Consider the following 25,778-nt stretch of genomic DNA (forward strand, 5'->3'; position numbering starts at 1 on the left):
TTTAAGCGGAAAATGCTTCCATCCGGAGAGGTTCTTTTCTAAAAACGTCATTGTGTGTCCACAAGAGATTGGATGGATGAGTGGTGCCCTAGTCGATCGAAGATTGGGTGAAGACCTTTTGGCAACATTGTGCCGGTGCCCTGTTGTTCACTCCTAGTCCTCGACTCCTACCGCGGCCACTTGACAGATGCATTAAAGTCTGTGCTTTGGAAAGGCGGTACAGACATTGCGGTGATACCTGCAGGAATGACGAGCCAGCTACAACCGCTCGACGTTGCAATCAACGAGCCCTTTAAGGAGAGGCTGCGGAAGCACTACAACAACTGGCTGACGCTTCAGGACCACCAGCTCACTCCGACTGGGCGCATCAAGTGTGCTTCGCTTAACCAAGTGCCGAGCTGGGTTGCCGCGGCTTGGGAGGAAATTCCAGCCGAACTGATTGTGTGCGCCTTTCACAAGTGCAGCGTCTCGAACATGCTGGACGGAAGCGAAGGCAGTACACTGTGGGAGGAAGCCAGCGACAAAGAGGACAGTGATGTCAGCGATGTTGACGAAGACGATGAGTGAGCATTTGACGTGCTATGACGAGCGTCGCAGGCTTAATAAAATGCATCTTCTAGTCCTAGTCAATGCCTTTTTTTTATTCAGCTTGCATTCGTGTAAGCCTTTTTTATTTTCTGACTTTATGAATTTCGGGGGTCGGCCTAGATTCGAGTAAATACGGTAGGTAAGTCGTCAGGGTCGAAGTAAGCAGGCTTCAGGCGATCATTTGAGATATTATCCTCACAGCCATTGAGAAGCAGCAGAAAGTACTTGCGTTGCTGCTTGAGGACCTTGAACGGACCGTCGTAAGGGGGTGTAAAGGAGGACGCACGGCATCGTTTTGCACAACGTGCGTGCAGCTCTGAAGGTCGGCGTTGACATACACAGGGCGAGTAGACTGTTTAGTACAGGGAGGAACGATGTCATGCATAGCGCTACGAAGATGGCAGGCATAGTCGGGAATGCCAGTAGGAAAGGCTGGTGAGGGGTCAAAGCATTCACCCGGGACGTGAAGTGCAGTGGCGAACGTAAACTTGGCGGCACTGGATGAAGAGTTGCTGCAAAGAGTGGTGCGGATGCTGATCATGGCGAAAGGAAGGCGTTCAAAGTCGAAGCCTTGAGTCAAGCTTTCAGTTGTCGGTGAATACATTTGATGACACCATTTGGTATCAGGTGGTAAGAGTTGTGTGGCTCATGCCAAGCAGCCGAAAGAGGTTAGGGAACAATGTGGAGTCATGCTAGAACATTCTTACTCTTGCAGGCTAGTTGGTGCATACTTTCCGCATTTCTAGCGCAAAAGGATGAGAACAAAGTGAACAGGACACAGCACTACTAACAACTCCACTTTGTATTGAAAGAACACTGCTTATATACTGTAATTGTTCTTGGCAACAAAAAGGAAAAAACTGGCTGTGGTTTAGCTCTGGTTAAACCGGGAGTGGCGCAAGCGCTGGGCATTCCTTCTTCATCTTCTTCCCTGGACGTGGTTTCACTACCGGCGGCTAGGCGCGCCTTCCGAACCGCGTCTTTCTTACGCTGCTTATCAAGGCATATCGCACGCTCTTCCTCCTTCTCCTCGGCTCACCGCCTCCTCATGGTTTCATTTCAACGCTGAGCCTGGCTTCTTTCAGAGCCGCCGAGCTCAGCTTGTCCTCTCCTCTGCTCTCCATCTTTGCCCCAGCAGCTCCGCTGAGCTGCCTACTTATACAGCTGCGACACCTCTCCACTCCCCAATCAACCGCAGCTGCTTTGCACCACGTGACCAACTGGCGCCACCACGGAGCTCGAGGGGTGCCACGCTGGTATAGTGCAGCTCTCGCTGCAAAAAACCACGATAGCTTATGAATCGCCTTGATAATCTGGTCTGGTTTTTTTTTTTTTGGCACCTCAGAAGCTGTCCAGAATCTGCAGGAGTGTTAATGCTGAGGTCATGGCCATCACCTGCTCTAAGCGACACCAGCAGCGCTTTGTAGCCTGCAAATAAAGAAGTGGTGTATTCCATCCCGCTGGCCTGCAGTAGACGGTACATAGGCCGGACGGGAAGGTGCCTCAGTGAGAGCCTGAGGGAGCATGCCAGAGACATGGAAAGGAAAGCAGGGAGCAACATGGTTGAGCATATTCTGCAATGCGATAACTGCGTTCCAGCGCTTGAAAACACCAAAGTTCTGGGCAGATGTCGAGCTCAGCTTGGAAGGGAAATAACTGAAGCTAACGACATTGAAAGTTCTGGGAACAGACAGATGTGTAAGCAAACTGTCAATATTGCTCACAGAAAAAAAGATCAGATATCTTATATACTTAAGTAAACCCAACAAGTAAACATCCACATCCTGAACGATGCCATGTTGAGTGTTTAGTATGTAGTCGATTTCATTTTTAGTCTCACCAGTGGGGCTCTTCCAGGTCCACTTCATATTTTCTCGTTTGCAGAAGAAGGTATACAATGATCTGTAAATTTTTTCTATATGCAGACTCAACTAATAACTCTTTCCTGCTATTCCTAGAGCCGATCCCATAGTCTCTACCCGCTTGGTTGTCAGCCTGCTTCTTGCCCACCTTCGCATTGAAGTCGCCCATCAGTACAGTGAAGTGTGACTTTACTTGGTTCAGTGCCAATTCCACATGTTCATAAATGCTTTCAACGGTCTGGTCATCATGGCTGTATTTAGGCACGTAGGCCTTCACCACCTTCAGCTTGCACCTTCTTTTGAGCCTAATTATGATTGCTGTCACCCTTTCGTTAATACTATAGAACTCGTTTACGTTGTCAGCTATATCCTGATTGATGGGGCATCCCACACCTAGTTCTCGTCTGTCCGCTAATCCACGATAGTACAGTACATGCCTGCCCTTTAGTACTTTATATGCCTCACCTGTCCTCCTAACTTCACTAAGCCCTATGACATCCTATTTAATGCCCGCTAGTTCTTCGAACAGCACTGCTAGGCTAGCCTGACTAGATAAGGTTCTAGCGTTAAACGTTGCCAGGTTCAGATTCCAATGGCGGCCTGTCCGGAGCTGCAGAGATTCTTAGCACCCTCCACTGACCGCCGCTTTGGTCAGTTGCTCGCAGCCGCTGGGGACTGAGGCCGAGGGTCAATTGGTTTTTTCATAGAAGGTTGTGGCCAATTACTGCACCAGGGCAGCCATATCCTGTTCTGGTGAGGGAGTGCGTTGTCGGTTGTGGTCACCAAGATCAGGCCGCACCTCAGGCCTGGTTATGCAAATTCATCGACACGCGGATTTTGATTTTTTTTCAAACTCGGTGAAGAATTGTGCGGCACCGGGATTGAAACCCCGGTCCTCATGCGAGGCAGACACTCTACCTCTACGCCATTGTTGCACCTCTACCATCGTCTATGGAAGGCAAAATGGGATCGCAGTTATAGGAGGCACGTTGTTCTCACGAATGCGTGCTAGTGACAACCACCCATTGCAATGTGCCTAATAATTTCAATTACGCAAGGTTGGGTGGGCATTTGCATGCTCCACTCCTGCACTAACGTAAACATTGTTCTGCAGCACAGTGAGCTGCTTGTAAACATAAGCTTCTAAGCCACCTAGGATCTCCAGTGGCGGAAGACACGCACGGCTGCAGTGAATGACCTTTTTTTCCAGGTTCCGCTGTGAGACTGCGTGGCAGAGCAAGAAGCTGCAGACATACGTGCAGTTCCCTATCAGCGGCTTTGACATAAACTGCTTCGTGGACCGCGAGCAAGTGGAAACCCAACCAAGGCCCGCCTACCGCCTGTACGCCTTTCTGGTGGGTGGTCTTCACAGAGCACAATCATTTGTTTCAGAAGCAAGTTAGCTCTGGTGTGAGGGCAAAGGCCGCATCCCACCTCTCTCCACTTTGTGACTGAAGGCTCAAATTGAGAGGAAAGGAGCAATGCATGCTCCTTCTCTGATGTTGCCAAGATTCAGCTGTTATGCGTCGCCAGCTCTGTCTGGAAGGTGGCTGCAAATCTCATCCTCAACCATCCAAAAGTTATCACTTTTGACTGAGGCTGTACACGTGCACAACCAAAGCTGTGCGATATCAAACTTCAAAACAATTAGAAATATCAAAAACTGGGTGTAAATCAAATTGAATATTTTTTCAGATATCAGTAGTTCAAACTAAAGGTAAACTAGAGTTGTGGTTTGGGCTTGTTGGCCTTTTTGCATGGCTAGAGGGAGCAGTGCAAGAAGACGAGGACAAACACAGCAGCTATCAGGACAGGCGCCAAACTAGCAGCAGTTTATTGAGAGCAACACGCAGGTTTTTAAATGCAAGCCAAGACCCACATGACACCAGAAAAACCATTAGCAGCGCTCAAAGAAAAGAAACCTTTATATGAAAACACCATCCATCCTTATCCAGCCTTATCAATTGCTTAGCACGTGTACAACAAGAATGCAATACCGAGCAGACCCAGTGAGCCGAAACCGAGACCAGTAAGTGACTAGAAAACAGAGAAAATAGACAAAATAAAAAGCATGATCCAGAGCAGCATCATAAACGAAATGTAAAGTCAAAAGTAAATGTTAACAAGAACAAAAACATACCATAAAGTCAAATGTAAAAGGTAACCAAAGCAAAACATCACTAACAAGGACAATAGAATGCAGCATGAGCAGATTCAAAACTGCGCAGTCATAACAAAATACGTGGCAGGTTTAACCAAAACAAGCAAAAAGCAGGAGTGGCGGAAAAGCAAAGTCAGTACATGAACACAAAACCTGTGTCAAAATTAACAACACTGGAGGAAACCATATTCTTTGTCAGCCAGCAAAACAGAAGGGGTGTGGACACACTGGTCCCCAGCTGTGGCAATCGGCATAGCCTCTGTGATCGCCCTAAAACCTCGCACCAGTCGCCGCTTGTGTACTGCCTTCCCACTGCACGCAGGGACACATGCAGTGGCCAGCATCGACATCCACAGCCGGTGTCACACTTTGCCACCGCAGAGCAGCAGTGCCTGAGTGCTGCTTGGCTACTCACACCAGAAAGGACAAAATAGCAATGTTATCAGAAAGAGTACTGCTTGCTGTAGTCAAGAAGCAACAAGCATGCCTCCTGCCTGCGTAGTTTCTTACTGAGGGAAAGCTGGTGTCTCTTCATCCACCATGGACGCCCAAGGGGAAGACAGCAAACCGGATTGACAGCTTGTTGACTGTGCTACCAATTGCATATTTTTGGTTGCTCAGTTTCGTTTTCATCACTGCGGTTTTTGGTGATGTTTTGTGCGCTTTGCAGTTGTGTAGTGCAGCTACGCACGCAGTTCATTTGAGATCCGAAGCATACGAAGGCGCTTGACTTGAAATGAGCTGAGCACAGTGTCTGGTGCCGGCTAGGCCTCAAGTCTGTTTGCCCCCTCATTGGGTGCCATTTATGCAGCAAGTCGGGCTTTGCTCAGCGGGAACCTGTGCTACCTGTGCATTGAAATGTGAAAGAAGAGAACAAAGAAATCGATTCAAATCGAATTTATTTTTCAGGAACTGGATGGTCACCTGGGTTAAAAGCTGTACAAACAGTTTGACAAAGGCCCAGGAAACCAAAACATGGCATGGCAGCAGCAAACGGAAGCGAGTGAACAATTCATGAACAATACAGAAGTAGGCATCATAAAGAAAAAAAGCTTTTAGACGTATACATCAGTATCACACAACAGAAAGAAGCTAACAAAGAGTTTGTCAATAATAAACATGTTAGATACAGTTCAGCAACAAGAAACAGCTCGTAAATATTTGCATAATAACCAAAGTAATTACACATGGAGGGATACAGATTTAAATTTGCGCAAAGTAACTTCTCAATTGTTTTGGAGTAAGTCCTGTAGTGTCTTTATATCTGCCAAGAATTAATGAAAGATTGCGAGCCAAGGATTGTAGTCTAAACTGTGGTAGGGAACAAGTGTCAGCATATACTGAGTGTTCACAATAGTAGTACGATGCTCAAGAGCTGCAGCCTGAGCTAAGAAATTGCTCACACCTGTGGAAGAAGAATAGTACATTATATGCAACAAACAAAACTCATGGTATGCAGTTTAGTGCTTATGGGACGGAATGTTCGTCATCGTGAGATGACAGCAGAGAGCTTTTCAGCGGGATATATGAGCATCCCATTAAGGTGCGAAGCAAAGAATACACCAAGAACCTTATGTTCCTCGACTGTTTCTACGTGCTGGTCTGGAGGAACGAGTGAATGGGTGGATGAACTACAGTATTCTTAGCGCAGAAGATAACGGCCTTGATTTGATTTCCATGGTGAGAGTGTATTGAGGATATATTGGTTGCATCTTGAGATTGGTTGGCTGATATCACTGTCAGAAATGAGTAAGGTACCATCATCAGCATAGATGTCGATACAATATCATTTATTAAATAAGAGGGGACCCTAAATACTGGTTATTGGAAGAGAGACGACCACACTGGTGCCTGTTTTCCAAGTATGATTGTAGCAAAGCCCAAGCTGTCCCACGGAGTGAGAACTGACCCCTGTGCACACCCCTCGTAGGAAGACGCCCATCTTGTTGTGGAAGTGCAGGGCACCTGGACAAATGCGCAGCTTACGCCTACTCGTTGAGGATTGCAGGAATGACGTCCACTTGTTGACTCGTGCAAGTACAGGAAACTGTCCCTGATTCTGCCAGTCAGTTCGGACGAGCTCCTGAAGGGGCACCGTGTCGATGTGAATGCACTCATGTGCTCTGCCATCCCAAGCCTTCGACTGCTCAGCTAGGAGAACGAGTGGTCATTGACCAAATGACTTTGAGCCTTTCATTGTTTCGAATGGTGAACCCCTGGCCACCCTCCAGAAGCTTCTTGTCTGTTGAGTGTCAATCCAAAGGGCATGCCCCCATATAGCTGAGACCCCTAGCTTCAACTGCATATCTACGGGAAGCATAAGATGCATGATTGCAAGATGCAAGTTTATTTTTCATCCTGCCTTTGTGCCAGCTGCTGCGCAATTGGGCAGAAGATGAAAATAAAGTGGAGCAGCGTGTGCCCCACATGCAACCTGGGCACAGGCAGTTCGGCCCTCTGTAGACGCTATGCTGTGCCTCTACGCTCCGCAGCAACTCATGCTTTCAATGCTGCAGAGGCTCATCTTCTAAGTTTGAAGGTGACTGTTGTAAATCAGCATCAAATTATATTTTCCTCACTTGTCTGATACAAGATCTCCGTTATGACTGCACTGGAAGGATGTCTGGGTTCATTCCAGCCCCAAAAGAGTGGACATCTCGCTTAGAAGAAACAGTGCGAGGTCTCTCTCACTGGATTTCAGTTGTCGAGCAGTTTTCAGGGACACTTGCCTCTCATTCCTCCTTCGGCTATGGTTGGCCTGAATGGTTTGGGATTTCCTTATAACTGCAATAATAATTTTGAAATTTTGCCTGGGCTCTCAGACTCCCGCTGATATTGTATTCACCTTCTTGTCGTTCTACCATTCCTGCTGATGCCCGTAGCAACAGTTGTAACAAAAAATGAGGCTCAAGCTGCCAACACAAAATTCCACGCTAATCGAAACTTGGGGCCTCATTTATAGCTAAGGAGGTTTTCGTATTCAGAATACTTAGTGAATGGTGTTTTCTTTGCAGAACCATTATGGAACTCTGGCTACAGGACACTGTGAGTAAATGCCCTTCTGCATTTTGCCCAAATGGGCCTAGAGCCTTGTTGCCTCTTTGGTTTCACTTGGATGAGGAATACAGCTAAAAAATTAGCTTCATAGGGCGTGTTTAATATTTTACTGTGGGGCAAACAATGACAGCAGAGGAAACACAGGACAAGCGCTGTTTACCCTTAAGAAATGTTTGCCCAGTTCGCCCGCTTGGCCATAGCATTGGGACATTTTAAGAAGCCAGAGAATGCTTGCACTTGTAATAATTTCAACCTGTGATTAGCTTCTGGCTTAGGTAACCAGGAAAACATGAACAAGAAGCTGGCTTTTTTAATGCAAAAGCAATTACTAGGCTATGTCAGCAGCTTACGTGCCCGAAAAATGTGTTGCACAATAAGACGTCAAGAGCTAGTGTATGTTAGTCATGATTGAGTTTGTATTGTATGAGAATTGCTATATATAAATAGTGTGTCAGATTATTGTCATGGTCATGTGAGTCATTGTAATTCAGTCATCAGTCTGAACTCATCAGTCATGATCGTAATCCTAATCAGTGTGGTCATGACCATAGTCATTGTCTGAGGAAGGAATCGAGACATGATCATAAGTCATGCACACAAAATGGCTCACAAAAAGTGCTGTGTCATTGGTCACAAAGTCAGTAAAAAAAATGTGCCGAGTCAGGTCACAACAAAGTGTTGAGTCATGGGTCACAAAAAGTGCTGGGTCACACAATGGGTCACAAAAAAAAGTTTAATGTGTAGTTGAGGTGCCCACCGAGATAGGTGTCCAGATCTGAGAGCTACTGCGCCCTTTCCGTTCCTCAAAACACGTGCTTTCGCATTCCACCAGGTTAGCAGACTTAAGTGCCCTCAGAGTTTTTTTTGCCTTGGAGGGAGTCTGTGTGGGGGTCATGAATATGGGCAGAGCTTCACTGCAGATGCCCCTTGTTGGCAAACTGTCGGCAGCTTTGCTTATCCCTCTGTCCGCTGAAGGCCAGCATGATTGAAACAGTAAAGACTCGAACTCACTCTGAGCCAGATGTAATTTGAGCCCTGGTTTGGAAATCCGAAAGGATGCCAGGAAATATTGGTCAGTGTGATGTATTTGGCTGTCTACATACAATCCCAATTATGAAATTCACAATTTTGAAGTGACAATTATCAAATCTTCAGGGAACATGTATTTTTCCATGCTGATTCCAAATATGTAATTCAATTTTATGTCCAACCAGTCCTCGTGCACTTATACATATATGTTATGTAACTTTTTGTTGAGAGTTTGAAGGAAATTCTGCTGTAGGGAACTTGTTAGATTGCATGCCATTGGTTTGCCTTGATGTCAATCTATGCAAAAGGGTAAAATTATCATCTAGTCTATTGTAGAAGTTAAGTTATAGGTTTTTGAAATCATCAAGAATACAAGTTTTTCTTCCCATTTGTGAAGTGGCAAATTCAAAACCCCGTACCTCAACTTCTATGATAGGCAGGGTAATAATTTTGCTCTTATTGCATAGCTTGATGTCAAGATAAGCCAATGGCATGTGTTCTAGCAAGTTTCCTGCACCAAAATTTGAATTATTCAAAGTCCAAGCATTCTTTATTTTGAAAGTGCAAGGCATTATATAAACATTTGGACCGGTAGCTGTGTGGCAAGTGAAAGGGTCCAGTACAAAAATAAAATAAAATACACCAGACAGCCGTAATGAGCAAAAAATTTTAAAAAAAGAAGCGCAAACATTAAGAATGGCTTGGAACACAATGCTCATTTGAAGTAACACTTAAAAAAAAACACAGAGCAATAAGGAGCAGTACAGAAAAGTTCATAAAGGTCAACAAACCATTAAAAAAAGAAAGTGGAGGTCACGGCCCTTCCTGGTTGTTAATAAAGAAAAACTTGTAGCACACCTTAAAGTTATTTGCAAGCTTCACATTAATAGCACATTAATAGGCACTGTATTCCAGACTTTTGCGCCGGGAAATTGAACTATGCGTTCCCCCTGTACATTGCGACAGGCAGGCAAATTGAAATTTCCATTTAATGCATGTCTTGTGTTACGGTACCGTAATAAGAAAAAACTTAGTGGTATTAGTAATAATAATATTGTTTACCAATACACATAGTTTGTAACTGAGCATGGATTCAAATGATAATATGCGATGCTCCTTGTTTATACAACTGCAGCTACTGTTTGTAGATGCATGGCCAATTACCTGCAATGTCCTCCTCTGTAGTCTCTGTATGGGAACTAAATAGGTCTTGTATGTATGGCCCACGATTCGCAGCAGTAGCTGATGTGACAGTGAAACAGTGAAAAGCACAAGGAACGGAGTACACTGTACGGAGAATACTGCTTTGCCTGAATAAGTGCGTAGCAGCTGAAAGCTATCTTTTTGCACACCTTTTCGATGTGTTCTTGCCAATGCAGGTGTTGGTCGAAGATGACGCCGAGGTATTTGTAAGAAGACACCTGCTGAGTCCTACGATTGTTTAGTGATTTGTGAATCGTACCATTGTCACTGTTCCTTCTCCTAGAGTGGGATACTAGATATTTAGTCATATCTACATTTATTGTTAATTTGTTTGCAGAAAACCATGAGGAAATATTAGACAGTTTGGATGTTAACCTGCTTTGTAGGACAGACAGCGATTCAGCTGAGAACAAAAGAGCAGTGTCATCCGCATGCATTAGAACCCTTGAAAATCAAACGGCTTGCGGGAGGTCATTCACGAAGACAGAAAACAGAACCGGACCCAATACAGACCCTTGCGGAACCCAGCAAGTGGTGGGTAGGAATGCGGAATGTGTGTTCTTCACAACTACTTTTTGTTTTCTGTCAGAGAGGTAACTAGCGAGAAACTGGAGAGAATTATAATTAAGGCCACATGCTTTTAATTTTGCCAGCAACTCAGAGTGACAGATGCATTCAAACGGCTTTTTTATGTATCGCGGAATACTACAATTGCCAACTGGTTTTTTATGAAGAGCAGTGAAGGGCTCTCAGCAAAAAGTTACATGACATTATTGTATAAGTGCGTAAGAACTTGTTTTACATAAAATTGAATCACATATTTATAATCTGCACTCAAAAGTACTTGTTTCTTGAAGAAGTTCTTAGGCAGCTGACAAATCATTTGCTTATCTTTGGAAGAAGTGAACTTCACAATCACAGCCCTTGCTTTTTCAACTGTGTATCATCCTATCCTGTGTGCTCTTTCTATAGAAGAGCGGTTAATTTCTAGCTCCAGTTTTTCCGCACAAAGTGAAATCTCCCAACACTCGGACTCATCCCAGGTTTCTTTTTCAGCGTCCTCCAAACCAAAGAAAGTAAATTACTATTCCTTTGCGACCGGTTTTCAATATCGTCTTGTTTTGCTATTACATTTCTTGTGGCATCAGCCAGTTTGCTGTTTTGTGCCTGAAATCCCTTCCTTTCACTATTCTCGGCCAGAGCTTTTAATGCCATCTGTCAACTAGTTCCTGCAGTGCTTTCTGATTTGGCCGTAGAACCTCGAACTCCAACAGGATCTTCTCCTGGCTGCTTTAGCAGTCTTGGTAGACATTTTATTGCGTCTATTAGTTCTCTTTCTACATTTTCTGAAAGAGGGCCAGTATTTTCCTCATCTCCGGCCATGAGTAAAAGAGCTTTCAACAAAGAGAGTGGTGAACATAGAGCACACAACCTAACAATCCACTTACGTGGCATGCAGGGTTCCGGAGCCGACTCTCAAATTTTGTAAACTGGTCTATAATGGTAAAATTCATGAACCTGCAGAAACAGGAGCTTTAAGCGAGTGGCGAAGCTCAGAAGCCAAAACTACGCGGCCAGGTTATTTTTGGCGCCCTCTGAACGATGTCACACGTGCCGTTAGGCCCACTTAAGAGGTGCATGGGTTACAGTGCACCACGCAATAGGCGGGATTTTTACAGGATTGCCTGCCCTGTTGCGACACCTAGACTCGCCCCTTCGGGAGCCTCACGCGAAATTCCGCAAGTAGGCTTTCCCGCATAGCGTAGTTGACCAAAACAAGATGGCGGTGGTCACGCTAAGAGAGTTAACGCGACAGAACGAATGCCATGGGTGTGGGCATTAATTAGATAGCATATTACGGAAGGATAAAAAAATAAACGCGCTTTCACGTTGCAATTGTTAGAAGCGGGTCGTCCCCATCTTGCTCGCAGCACGCGTGGTATGCGGGAAAGCCCACTTGCGGAATTGCGCACAAGGTCAAGCCTAGCGGCATAGGAATGCGATCAGTCCACGCGATAAACGATGGAGAAGAAAGAGAACAGGGCCTTTATATTGTTTTCCTGGAACGTTAACCTCTATATTCAGATCATTTGCCCAGATATCGAGCTTTTGCCACAACCAAATTTACAAAAGTCGGCGCGGTATACGATCGCTGCCGAGTATTCGCGAATTTTCGAATAATTGGAAGTTCACGAATATCATTTCACGAATAAGAATTCGAACCGAATATGAAACATATTCGATTCATATTCGAAATTTCGAATATTCGCACACCCCTTGTATCATTGAAACAGCTTTTTTATGACATTCACCGAGGGATCGAGTGTCTTCCCGTTTATTGCAGTTGTTAGTGCACTCTTGTCTGTGTCGTTCCTTCCAAGTGTCCTGGTGTTTTTGTGTGCTGTTTGATGTTGGAAAAAATTAAGTACCAACTGGCCCGGCATTCTACCTTGCTGAACTACGTGATTATCACAAGTGAAAACTGATTGAAAGTATGTGTTGAAGGTGTTGGAAATTACTAATGGATCAATAGTCATTTCACTATTGATGCAGAAAGACATACAGGAGCTGTCACAAGGCAGAATGGGACCCCAGAGCTTGCGGGAATTACTGTTGAACAAAATTGGTTGCTGCACGCTGTAAAAAAGTCTAGTTTACTCCGTTTTTACATGGAGTCCCTCCTTTGCCTCACTGAACCTAGCAGTGTGTACGAGGAACTCGTCTAAGCCTGCACACACATTGCGACAGGTGTTGATCCAGGGGATGTTGGTATTTTTCTTTCTTGTTTTCATGGGAATGAAGCATTTGATACACGAGGTGACGGTAGTTGGAGAATACGCCACATGTCACTCAGCAGGCTTGAAAACGTCATCAACCTGTGCATAGAGGTGTCGGCAGCATGATTTAATGGCTTAGTCTTGTAGGCCTCACTTGCTTTCCCTCTTTCTGCACTTTGATTTGATTTGATTTATTTCCGTCAAAGCGGTGCTAGGCTTGATGTCCCCACTGGAGGTGGCCATGCAGAGAGACAGAGCAGCATTTTCACCTAATGGCTCTCGTACTGCTTACGCATATGTGCATGTTAGCTACATGTGCGAAAACGTCTGTAACATCAGGAAAATAAACATTACCTTGCAGTGACCAGATAATCTCAGAGAGCATTGTATATGAGGCAAGCTCAAGAGTGAGGGCATTCTATTTTAGAAGGGCACTGGTCTGTTTCTTTCTTTTGTTTTTTGCCGGCTCTTCTTTCTTTCTTGCTTTTTTTTCCTTTTCCAAAATATTGAATTGCACAGCTGTGTGGTACAGATTGAAAGCACATGACCCACTTCTGCAGTTTGCCTGAGCAGGCGCACCTGCTCATATATCCACTGCAGGTGGTCGGGTGCTTTGTGGCCATATCTGCGTCATGGAAAATGCGTGCTGTATCTGTTTAAAATTCAGCTACTCTGAGCCTGCTCGCCGTTTCATCCACTAGAGGCCTTCAACGTGCATGCGGCATAGAGATCTGCCCAGTTGCAGATAGCTGTGCCATGCACAGGCCAGCATGAAGGGGCCCTGCCTTCCCTGCGCATCTATAAAAAAACGAAGCAGCACGAAAAAACGGGGATGAAAAAGACACACATACGACAGGACGAATTCTGCACTTCCAACAGATTTTTATTTAGAAGACCAAAGCTTAAGTACAGCACTACTGTCGCCTCGTGGCAATCAACCGCAATGATCCAAAAACGCCATTTCATTATCAAGAAGAGACAAGGAAGCGTTGCTGACATACTGACCACCTGCTTTTCTGATGTGCAATACCTCAATTAGCTCTCTTTCCATCCGATCCTTTCCACGCCCAAGAAATTTAGTTTTCCAGAAAATGGGTTAACAGTGGATGGCAAGTTGACCTCTGTTCCCTTCTTTCACCAGATTGTAATGTTCCCTAGCTCTCTCATTAAAACAGCGTCCCGTTTGACCAATGTACTCTCTATTGCAAGTGAGCGGAATGCTGTACACTGCCTTAGTAGTGCAACGGGTGAAATCAAGTTGGTGATTTTATAGTGCAAATTGGCCTTTTCTTTTTAACCATCGTTGGACAAATTTTTGGTCCAATGATTACATTGGTCCCCTCCCCCTATCATCATCATCAGCCCGATGGCACCCACTGCAGGGCAAAGGCCTCTCTCCCATATTTCTCCAGTTAACCCTGTCCTGTGCCAGCTGTGGCCGCCCTATCCCTGCAGAATTCTTAATCTCATCTGCCCACCCAACTTTCTGCCGTCCCCTGCTATGCTTGCCTCACTGGATAATGTTCTAGCATGAGGCAAGCATAGCAAGGGGCAGCAGAAAGTTAGATGGGCTCTAAACTTTGACCAGGGCTGTGCGTTTGCACATAAGCATGTTTTCTTTTTTTCTAATTATTTTGTTTCATTCCACTGAAGCGCTGCGGTGAAGCAGTTCTTTTGCTAATCTCACGTTCCCCAGCCTAGGTCCTCTTGTTCGCTACACGGATCCTGCAATCAGAATTTGATGAAATTGTGAATGTACTTGTCAGAAAAAGTATTATTTGAGAACTCACCGACTGGAAGAAAAACAATAACTTGAGGCTAGAGGGAGCAGCGCAAAAGGACAACGACGAACACAGGACAGGCGCCAAATTAGCAACAGTTAATTGAGAGTAGTTGTTAGTCCAGTGCCTGCCCTGTTAGCTTCTGTGCTTGTGCTTGTCTTGTCACTGCTTCCTCTAGCGATGCTATAAGACTGCTTAGTATAACTCGAGTTTTTTATTGCTCACGATTTTGTGTTCATGAGCAGAGAAATGGCACAAATTAGGAACGAGCACCCGCCATACAAGGCCTGGTATTGGCACCTTGAACTGTGTTCACCTGGGATCACCACTGTAGAGACCTTACTGCTTTGTAATCAGCTGATGCTCTAGCCGATACTCTGCACGTTGAGCTGTTCTGTTTTCATAAGAATAACACAAAAATGCATTTTTTTTCCCACAGATATCGCCTATTGCCGTGCTGGCCATGGAGGCCAGTGGTACATGTACGATGACGCGTCTGTGACGGAAGTCACTCTGTCTGAATCTGATGTGAGTCTCGCACTGTTCATATCACGTTATGCCTCTGTGTGTTGTGGGGTTGGAATTGGGTGTTTCTTTTCTCTAGCAAGAATTTTTTTTTAATGGAAAAACTGTACTAGTGCCTTTATTCCAAAGGAGTTGAAGAAATCCATGGCATCAAAAAGACCGCCTCCTTCAACAGTTGCTGATCAGCCTGTGCTCTCTATGGATGGCTGACCATTAACAAAAAAAAAAGAAATAAACAATTGGCTGTGAAATTTGAGTGCAGCTGTGCCCGCCTCCTGTGGCTCAGTGTGTGGCATTGCCTTGGAGGTTCTCAAATGGGGACCAGCCATCACCCGGTGGGCTTACTGCACGAGTCTGACCTAACCCGTCACTCAGCTACTGAGCTAGAGTACCCGGGTTCGGACCCAACCACCGTGTTCTGTGGGATATCAGTGCTTGTTAAAGATCCTCCACTGCAGCACCTCTTCCCTTATAATGAGGTTCTGTCCACTGATATAAGTGAGACATAAGTGATATAAGTGAGATATAAGTGCGTCATTTCCTTTTTCAAAACCAATTTTCAGCTTCAATTTTTCCCCTCAACGCAACACTTGAGCCCCAGCCTGCCGTAAAGCCAAGTGTCAGGCCAGGGGGAAATCCTTTAGAAAAACCAGTGGGTACCCGCTGGCACTGGAGAACGAAATTGGCACCTCTCAAGTGCGAGGTGGATGTTCTACCTCAAGACACCTCAATGGTGCTGGCTCAAGCGGCATTAATTGCTGCTCAATGTATAATGCCGGCTAGACTCATCAGCGAAGTTACGGGTGAGGGCCAGGTCTGGCCGGCGCCAGTGCTCAGGACAGATTGAGCTCATAAGATCCATTCCCATGAAGGCCACACCATGCGCTCTGAAGACCAAAGGTCATGTTTGTGCAGTGCTCACGCAGTGCATGGCGCTTGCTGCACAGGCGCCCTCGTGGCCAAGCAAGGGGAAGCTTAACTACAGGGGACCTGCACCCTTTTACCGTATAAACACATGTATGGGCTGCACCGTGTTTTCTCTAAGGAAATATTTAAAAAAGGTTTGTGTAAGAGGCGCACCCAAACTTTCCACGACCCGCGTGGGAATAGCCTTCAATATGCATGCACACAAAAGCTTACAGGTGCTGCCCACGGATGGTGCCCAAGGTCGCGGGTCATATCATCGTCAACATTTTCTTCTGCCGCGAGCTTCCACTATCCATTTAGGCACCAGTATTACCAGCTCCAGTTTTTGTGGCTGTCAAAGGCAACATTTTTATCATCATCATCATCATCATCATCATCAGCCTTACTACACCCACTGCAGGGCAAAGGCCTCTCCCATGTCTCTCCAATTAACCCAATCCTTTGCCAGCTGCATCCACCCTTTGCCTGCAAACTTCTTAATCTCATCCGCCCACCTAACCTTCTGCCGCCCCCTGCTACGCTTACTTTCTCTTGGAATCCACTCCGTTACCCTTAAGGACCAGCGGTTATCTTGCCTTCGGATTACATGCCCTGCCCAAGCCCATTTCTTTCTCTTGATTTCGACTAGGATGTCATTAACCCGTGTTTGTTCCCTCACCCACTCTGCCCGCTTCCGATCTCTTAACGTTACACCTATCATTTTTCTTTCCATGGCTCGCTGCGTTGTCCTTAACTTAAGCTGAACTCTTCGTTAGCCTCCACGTTTCTGCCCCGTAGGTGAGTACCGGTAAGATCATGCTGTTGTACACTTTCCTCTTGAGGGAAATTGGTAAACTGCCACTCATGATCTGCGATAATTTGCCATATGCGCTCCACCCCATTCTTATCCTTCTAGTTATCTCCCTCTCATGATCCGGATCAGCTGTCACTACCTGCCCTAAGTAGACGTTTTCCGTCACAATTTCTAGGCTCTCGCTGCCAATTGTGAACTGTTGTTCCCTTGCTAGGCTGTTGAACATTACCTTGGTTTTCTGCATGTTAATTTTTAGACCCATCGATCTGCTCTGCCTGTCTAACTCATTGATCATGATTTGCAGTTCACCTCCTGAGTGACTCAGCAAGGCAATGTCATCAGCAAATCGCAGATTATTTAGGTATTCTCCATTTATTCTTATTCCCAACTGTTCCCAATTCAGGCCTCGAAATACCTCCTGTAAACATGCGGTGAACAGCATTGGCGAGATCGTGTCTCCTTGCCTGACGCCCTTCCTTATTGGAATTTTATTGCTGACTTTATGGAGGACTATAGTAGCTGTGCAGTTGCTATATATATCTTCCAGTATTTTGACATAAGGCTCTTCTACCCCCTGATTGCGCAATGCCTGTATGACTGCCGAGGTTTCCACTGAGTCGAATGCTTTCTCGTAATCAATGAAAGCTATATATAGAGGTTGGTTATATTCTGCGCATTTTTCTATCACCTGATTGATAGTGTGAATATGATCTATTGTGGAATATCCTTTACGAAAGCCTGCCTGATCATTTGGTTGATTAAAGTCTAATGTTGCCCTGACTCTATTAGCGATTACCTTAGTAAATACTTTGTAGGCAACGGATAGTAAGCTGATCGGCCTGTAATTTTTCAAGTCCTTGGCGTCTCCCCTCTTATGAATTAAGATAATGTTTGCATTCTTCCAAGCTTCTGGTACAGTCGAGGTCATAAGGCATTGCGTATACAGGGTGGCTAGTTTTTCTAGCACGATGTCCCCTCCATCCTTCAACAGATTTGCTGTTACCTGATCCTCCCCAGCTGCTTTTCCCCTTTTCATTGCTTCTAAGGCTTTCTTTACTTCATCTTTCGTTACTGGCGGGATGACGCATTGCTGTGCACTGCTGTCTTTCTCATTAACGCTCTGATTACATTGGCTACTGTACAGGTCTGTGTAGAACTCTTCGGCTACGTTAACTATCTTATCCATATTGCTAATGACATTGCCCTGCTTGTCTCTTAATGCATACATCTGGTTTTTACCTATGCCTAGTTTCCTCTTCACTGTTTTTAGGCTACCTCCGTTCTTTATAGCATGTTCGATTCTCTCCATATTAAACTTCCTTATGTCGGCTGCCTTGCGCTTATTTATTAACTTTGATAGCTCCGTTAGTTCTATTCTATCGCTAGGGTTAGATGCCCTCATGTTTTGGCGCTTCTTAATCAGATCTTTCGTCACCTGAGATAGCTTCCTGGTATCTTTTCGAACTGTCCTACCGCCTACTTCTACTGCGCACTCCGTAATTATTGATGTCAGATTATCGTGCATTGAATGAACATCAAGATCATCTTCCTCAGTTAAAGCCGAATATCTGTTTTGCAGCGCTATCCTAAACTCCTGTGCTTTCCCTCTTACAGCTAACTCGTTAATGGTCTTCTTCTTCACTAGCTTCTTCCGTTCCCTCTTCAAGTCTAAGCTAATTCTAGACCTTACCATTCTGTGGTCGCTACAACGCACCTTTCCGAGGACGGCCACATCCTGAATGATGCCAGGTTTAGCGCATAGTATGAAGTCGATTTCATTTTTAATCTCACCATTGGGGCTTTTCCAGGTCCACTTCCTGTTTTCTCTTTTGCGGAAGAAGGTATTCATGATCCGTAAATTATTTCTATCCGCGAATTCGACTAATAACTCTCCCCTGCTATTTCTAGAGCCTATCCCATAGTCACCTACCGCGTGGTCGTCAGCCTGCTTCTTGCCCACCTTCGCATTGAAGTCGCCCATCAGTACAGTGTACTGCGATTTTACTTTATTCATTTTACTTTATTCATTTTTAGACATGTGTTTAAATATATATTTGTATATATATATTTTTAAATATGTATTGGAAAACATTGGTCAAAGGTACGGGAGTTGTGGTAGCATGGTCTTGTGCTGCCACCGTGCGTTGCAATTTCAACACGATGGGCAAGCACCTTAATAGCTACATGGCTGTGAAGGTTTCCTCTCGAACACTGCAAGCATACGGCGGGCAGGAAATTCGACGTGGCCGAGAAGTGCATCCGACGATGGTGCAACCAAAAGGATGCATTGAGGAACACAAGCTGCGAAAAGCGCGCTTTCCGAGGCAAGCCGTGCAATTTTCCCGAACTGGAAGAGCTACTCTGCTATGTTCTGGAAGTGTGGAACAGCGGACATGCTGCACCACCGACTTCTTCTGGGGTGAGCATGCACCAAAGCACCAGCTAAGAGTTGGAAGACTCTGCGAGTGACGATTGAAAGTAGAATAAATGCTACTCATTGCCTGATTGGGGGTTCTTACTGTAAAAATTTTGTTTGCACATCATGTATATGGGCCGCACCCTGAAAATTGGCCATGAATCTGGAATAAAAGTGCAGCCCTTACACGAGCTTATCCGGTATTTGTTTGTGCACTTGGAATGCCTACAGCTGCTCTTTTGAGAAGAAACAGCTATTGTTTTGTGCATTTCACAAGCAGTGTAGTGTGTTACAGCGACCCAGAAGCAGCTGGTCTCATTCACACACCCCTGCTGAATCTTAAAGGGGATGCGAAATTTTTGCGAAAAAAAAAGTTTCTAAATTTGTGTTCTTTTTGGTTGCTGATTTCTTAAAGAAACTTCTTACCAAGTTCGCTTCATATCTGTACTGTTGAAAAGGAGAAAATGAAGTTTTTCTCACCAGACAGTGGTGCGCATTTGTCGTCGAAAGCACCTGTGAAGATGTTTTTCAAGACGCAGCCACAGAGCGAGCAAGAAACCCAATGTGGAGTGAATTCCTGCATTGGAAAGTTTGTTTTTCTTCGTGCTTTCTACCTGTGGGAGATTTTCTGTGGGGAGTACATCAGACCACTTAAAAATAAAGGCATATTTTTGGCTGTGGCAACTGCGGATTGGCTGGAAAGCCGAAACAGAAGCTTGGATTGGCCGAAACACAGCACATGACCTTCCAACATCATTTGCACACCATTTCGATGTCTCACTAAGCCAGACATTGCTTTTGCTGTTTGACGCTGTTTATTTGTTTCTTGATCCTTTGGCGAGTTTTTATTGTGATGAGCGGGTGATTGATGGTGTGATCACAAGATGCCCGCAACAAAGTCTTTGACGTGGAGGAGCCTCGTGAAGTGAAAATGCCACAAGGCCTTTCTGCAACAGGCTTAGTGAGCCAGAGCTTCCTGCGTGATGTTGAAAAATGCAGGATGGAAATGAGCCATTTGGTGTGGAAGAGGGGCCAGAAGACTGAATTGCACCCTTGAGAAGACTGATACAGCGGCCTGGGCTGTTTCAATCAGGGCACACGCGACAGGAGAATGCTCGACACGCTGCAGCTGAAATATGGAGTCCAAGCCAACAAGCACACACGCTGGACAGCACTAAAGCTGAATAAAAGATAACTTGAAGCAGTTGCCACAGAAAAGCATCGTTTTGAAGAGGAAGGCCCAACCTATGCAGCAGAGCACAGAACACTGAAATCTTTGTGCCTATTTCTTTCAGTTCGGACTTGTTGGTAAAACAACACCATGAGGAAAACTATCATTTCCAAACTGCTCTGCCAAAAGACAATTTCAGTGTGGTTTCTAGATTGAAATTTTGTCAAGATAGCTTTTAGATCTCTAAATCTTTTCTAACCCACAAATACTTGAGATATTTGATATATAATGACAGCAAAAAAAAATTAACTAGTTTTTAAAATGGTGAGACTTACAGAAATGACATAAAAATAAAACGACGGTGGCCTTATCCTCCGCTATAAACCACCTAGATGGTATGTAATTGCAAACAATTGGCATATCTACATTATTTTTGAAATGATAGTTTTCCTAAGCTCACACACCCTATTGCTCAACATGACAGCTATAATTTTTCTGTTTGCAGTTGGGTGATAAAGTTTAGAATATAGTATAAGGACAAGAAGATAAACCAACCCTAAAAATTTCATCAAAATTGGTGCAGCGGTTCAACAGTTGGCGCGTTTAGCATAGCAGATCCCCTTAATATGTCAGTTTGGCACAGCTTTCACAAAGGGCAACATTATTGTTCTGGCTGCCTGGGTTGGGTGTGAGATGTTGGTTGGTGCACGTGTTGGGCTGAGGGATACTGCCTTAAATTGTGACTTTCTGTGAAATTGCTGTAATTGGATGGTGCGATTACCTTCAGTCTCTATTTCAAGTGTTTTTGCACGGGCAGGGATATTTTGGAGGCCTTGTGCACCAGTTGCCGCCCACACAGGTGAGAGGCGTGTGGTGGCCTGCACCGTGTTGGCATCGGTTCAGCATGGAAACATACAACAGATCGACAGTTACAGCAGAGGAAGTGATGATTATATCATTCAGATATCACAATGACTAGGATGCGGCTACAGCCCTGCTGCCCAGCAGAGGCATAAGCCAGCAAGCATGAGACACTTGAACGTTGTCCTCTTCATGCGCGACCTGAGAACACCAGGTGGCATTACTCCCCCCAAAGGTGTCCCATGCGATAACGAGGTGAACACAGAGTGTATTACCATGTCAAGTACGGTTTCATGCAGACTACGTGCACGACCTCAGAGCGGGGTAGGCGAGGCAGAGGCTGCACGGTCTCATCTGGAAGAACTTCGTAGGTCACTTCCATGTCACAGTGAAGAACTTTGTATGGTCCAAAGTAACGGCACATCAGTTTTTCAGACAAGCCTGGGCGGCGCACCGGGGTCCACACCCAAACTTGGTCACCAGGATGGTATGTGGCATGTCGATGACAGAGGCTGTAGCGGCGCGCATCCATGCCCTGCTGCCGCTGAGTGTGAATGCGGGCAAGTTGATGTGCTTCCTCGGTGTCTGGTGTGAGCGGGTGATCATCAGTGCAGCATAGAGCAGACTAAATAGTGTCTCTTGGATGGCCATGTTGTAGGCGTATGTGATGTACAAGAGAATCTCGACCCATATTTTGTGCTTTGAGTCTGTGTACATTGCAATCATGTCAGCGATTGTTCTGTTGAGTCTCTCTGTGAGCCCGTGGTGGATAGGCACTAGGCAAATGCTTTCTCATAATCAATGAAGGCTATATATAGGGGCTGGTTATATTCTGCGCATTTCTCGATCATCTGATTGATAGTGTGAGTATGATCTATTGTGGAATATCCTTTACGAAAGCCTGCCTGATCATTTGGCTGATTAAAGTCTAAAGTTGCCCTGACTCTATTAGCGATTACCTTAGTAAATACCTTGTAGGCAACGGACAGCAAGCTGATGGGTCTGTAATTTTTCAAGTCTTTGGCGTCTCGTTTCTTATGAATTAAGATAATGTTTGCGTTCTTCCAAGCTTCTGGTACGGCCGAGGTCATAAGGCATTGCGTATAAAGGTTTTTCTAGCAGAATCTCCCCTCCGTCTTTCAACAGATCTGCTGTTACTTGATCCTCACCAGCTGCTTTTCCCCTTTTCATTGCTCCTAAGGCTGTCTTTACTTCATCTTCCGTTACTGGCGGGATGACGCATTGCTGTGTGCTACTATGTCTCTCTTTAGCGTTCTAATTGCATTGGCTACTGTATAGATTTGTGCAGAACTCTTCGGTTGCTTTAACTATCTTATCCATATTGCTAATGACATGGCCCTCCTTGTCTGTTAATGCATACATTTGGTTTTTACCTAAGCCTAGTTTCCTCTTCGCCGCTTTCAGGCTACCTCCGTTCTTTAGAGCATGCTCGATTCTCTCCATATTAAAAGCGATGGCGTAGACGTATAGCGTCCGCCTCGTGTGCAAGAGGACCGGGGTTCGAATCCCGGTGCCACGCAATTCTCCTCTGGGTTTGTAAAAAAAAAACTCTGTGTGTCGATGAAATTGCATAAGCAGGCCTGGGGTGCGGCTGATGTCCGTGACAACGCACTTTCACCAGAACAGGATTTGGCCACTGTGGTGCAGTACTTGGCCACAACCTTCCATGAGCAAACCAATTAACCTTCTTAAATAGTCGGTCGTATTTTTGATCGGTCGATGCAGACTTGGTCGGCATCCGAGGCAGTTTGATAAGTTGGCTTGAGAGGGGGCACCTTACGATGTTGGCACTCGCAGCAGCCTCTGACGTAACGTTGGGCGACCAAGTACACACCTGGCGCACGCGAACAAGTGTTCATGCAAGGCTCAAGTGGCCAGGCTCATTGCGGCAAGCGAAAGGGATGTTGGCTCGAAGGTCTACCGGCACGGCGAGGAAGTGTGCTCGGTCAGCAGTGCTGAAGTTTTTCTTGAACAAAATGCCATTCCAGAGGCAGAAGGCAGGCAGTTCCTAGAGATCTGCCGGGGTACGTCAGCAGCTAGGCCCTCCAGATTATCAATGACAGGTAGCAGGTCTGAGTCAGCTCGCTGTCGGGTCATTTAAGTTTTAGTCGCTGACAGATCCAAGAAAACCACTCTCATCTTCCGTGCTGTCATCGGCTAATGGGTGCGTGCGAGAATGCTTCGGCGTCTTCGTGCGCCTGGCCAGATTTATACACAATGGTGTAGTCGAATTCTTGGAGGCGGAGGCTCCATCGGGCTAGGCACCCTGATGGATCACCAAGATTGGCCAGCCAGCACAAAAAATGGTGGTTGGTATCCCCTTTGAACGGGCAGCCGTAGAGCTAAGGCTGTAATTTCATGGTTGCCCACACAACTACGCGGCATCCTTTATCTGTAGTAGAATAGTTTGTTTCAATGCTATAGGGCGTGCGGCTTGCATGCGCGATAACACTTTTCACGCCACATTGGTGTTGGACAAGTACACCGTCAAAGCCGATGTTGCTGGCGTCAGTGTGAACTTCAGTGACAGCCTCTTCTACAAAGTGCGCAAGAACAGGGGTTGTTTGCAGCCATCTACGCAGCTCTGCAAGACCTCCTGTTGCTCGGCGGCCCACACGTACTGTGTATCATTGTGCATGAGCTGGTACAGGGGCGAAATTCTACAGGCCCATGTACTGTGCAACGTCAGTGCACGTTAAAGAACCCCAGGTGGTCGAAATTTCCGGAGCCCTTCACTACGGCATCCCTCATAGCCTGAGTTGCTTTGGGACGTTAAACCCCATAAACCAAACCAAACCAGTTGTACAGATTCCTATAATCTATGCACAAGCAGAGGGTTCCATCCTTTTCTTCACCAGCACTACAGGTGATGACCACAGGCTGTTGGAAGGTTGAATGGTGCCATCAGAAAGCGTCATCTTCACCTACGTCTGGGTCGCCTCTTGTTCCGTCGGTGAGATGCAGTACAGCTGCTGGCGGATAGAGCGGGCATTGTCGAGCCTAATGATGCGGTGCTTCAGAAGAGCTGTTTGCCGTACTTTTGACAAAGACGCAAAACAGGTAATGTATTCGAGTAGAGGGCATGTTGTTCTCGCTGTTGAGTCGCCGAGAGGTCAATACTAATATCTAGACAGTCAAGAGATGGGCACACAGGTCTAGCAGCTTCGAACGTGAAACATTCTGAAATTTCCGCTAAGGGGTCAGCGAATGTGGTGGCACTAGCACAAAAAGATGCCAGGGTTTGTTAGTGATGTTAGTCACTGGGAGCTCAGACCAGCCGTCACGGAGATGGATGAGGCTTTGCGCTGAGCAGATGCCATTGGTGAGCAAAAGCAAAGGTTGCGTTCTGTGACCGCTGTCCCATCAAGCAGTCCATCACAGTAAACACTCACAAAAACACTGGGGCATGGCGTAATCAAAGCGCTCTCAGCAGAAGTTTAAAGGGCAGGGCGGCATTGGCAGTCCTCGGTGTGAACATCAGCTTTCTCGGTCGAAAATGTGACGATGCGCTTTCAGAGATCCATAGCAGCTCCATACTTCCAGAGAAAATCAACACCAAGGATGCAGTCAGGCAGAGCTAGGCAGCTGACTCTTGCTGTGCAAAGAAAGGCCAAGTGGAGCTGCAACATGTCCACCAGCCATGCGAATCTGCATGCCGGACCATTACTTTTTCAACAAGTGCTGCTAGCTTTCCACTTAAAATCAAGAAATCAGCGCCAGTGTCCACCAATGCGCTAAAATTATAGCCATCAAGAAGCACGAATATATCCAGCGAAAACGATCTCTGAGTTCAGGAACTGCCGTTGGTGCCGTTAAGTTCGGCCGGTCGCTTTTCGCCTTGTCGTGGGGGAGGGGATTTTTATCGCGTCGACTGCCAGGGTCCTTTCCACTGGAAGTCGCTGTCGTTAGTTTACCCGGCGGTGGCTTGGCAACTGCCGCTGCACCATCCAGAACGAGCTTTGGGGCTGTGGCGAAGGTCGGCTTGGAGACAGAGATCGTGACTGCCACATAGAAATCGTCACCATGCGCTGCTGAGCCACGTAGTCCTCAATCTCACGGGGTCATTGACCTAATGGAGGGTAGGGCATATTGACGGGAAACCTGTGCTGTTCCAAGTGTTGATATGGGCACTGAGGATACAGATGACCGGATTCCCTGCAGTGAAAGCACAGGTGCCGCCAATTTAGGGCACGCCACAAGTCCGTCTTCTGCTGGGGTGTTCGTCGAGTGTCGATGTACAGGTCAGGGTTAACGGAAAACAGTGAGCCTTGATTGGACAAATGGAATGGCGCTAAAGCGGGCATTGCAAGCTTCAGCGTACATTGGCCGATGGTACTCCTTGGGAAAAGGCGGCTGGTCAGCGGACGGTAACTAAATGCTTTAACCTCTTCGTGGACGAGGCTAGCAAGGGAGCCAGCCGTCGGCTGGGGAGCGCTGAAGATGTCTGGAGCTCTTTACAGACAAGGGAGCAGGTCAGGTCTTGGAGAAGATCAGGGCTAGCACCGAGGGCAAGGAGTGGCTCTAAGCGAAGTGGCGAGTACCTCTAGTAAGTGGTAGAGCGCCGCAGGAGCATTTTCTCTATCGTGGCCGCTTCCGTGAGAAACCC

At 46.0% G+C, this 25,778-nt stretch overlaps 1 protein-coding gene across 7 annotated transcripts in view; it reads left to right on the top strand.

The window, feature by feature from the left end:
• The window catches only part of LOC144094162 (ubiquitin carboxyl-terminal hydrolase 8-like), a 402,680-nt gene that overhangs the window by 368,750 nt on the left and 8,152 nt on the right, over positions 1–25,778 (top strand). For all 7 annotated transcript variants that reach the window (XM_077628075.1, XM_077628078.1, XM_077628079.1 and 4 more), the window contains 3 exons: positions 3,661–3,805; positions 7,626–7,656; positions 14,898–14,986. In XM_077628075.1, the coding sequence (XP_077484201.1) occupies positions 3,661–3,805; positions 7,626–7,656; positions 14,898–14,986 (265 nt within the window). The remainder of the gene's footprint in view (positions 1–3,660; positions 3,806–7,625; positions 7,657–14,897; positions 14,987–25,778) is intronic.

This window comes from Amblyomma americanum, chromosome 6 (genome assembly GCF_052857255.1).
Source record: "Amblyomma americanum isolate KBUSLIRL-KWMA chromosome 6, ASM5285725v1, whole genome shotgun sequence".
Lineage (NCBI taxonomy): Eukaryota > Metazoa > Arthropoda > Arachnida > Ixodida > Ixodidae > Amblyomma > Amblyomma americanum.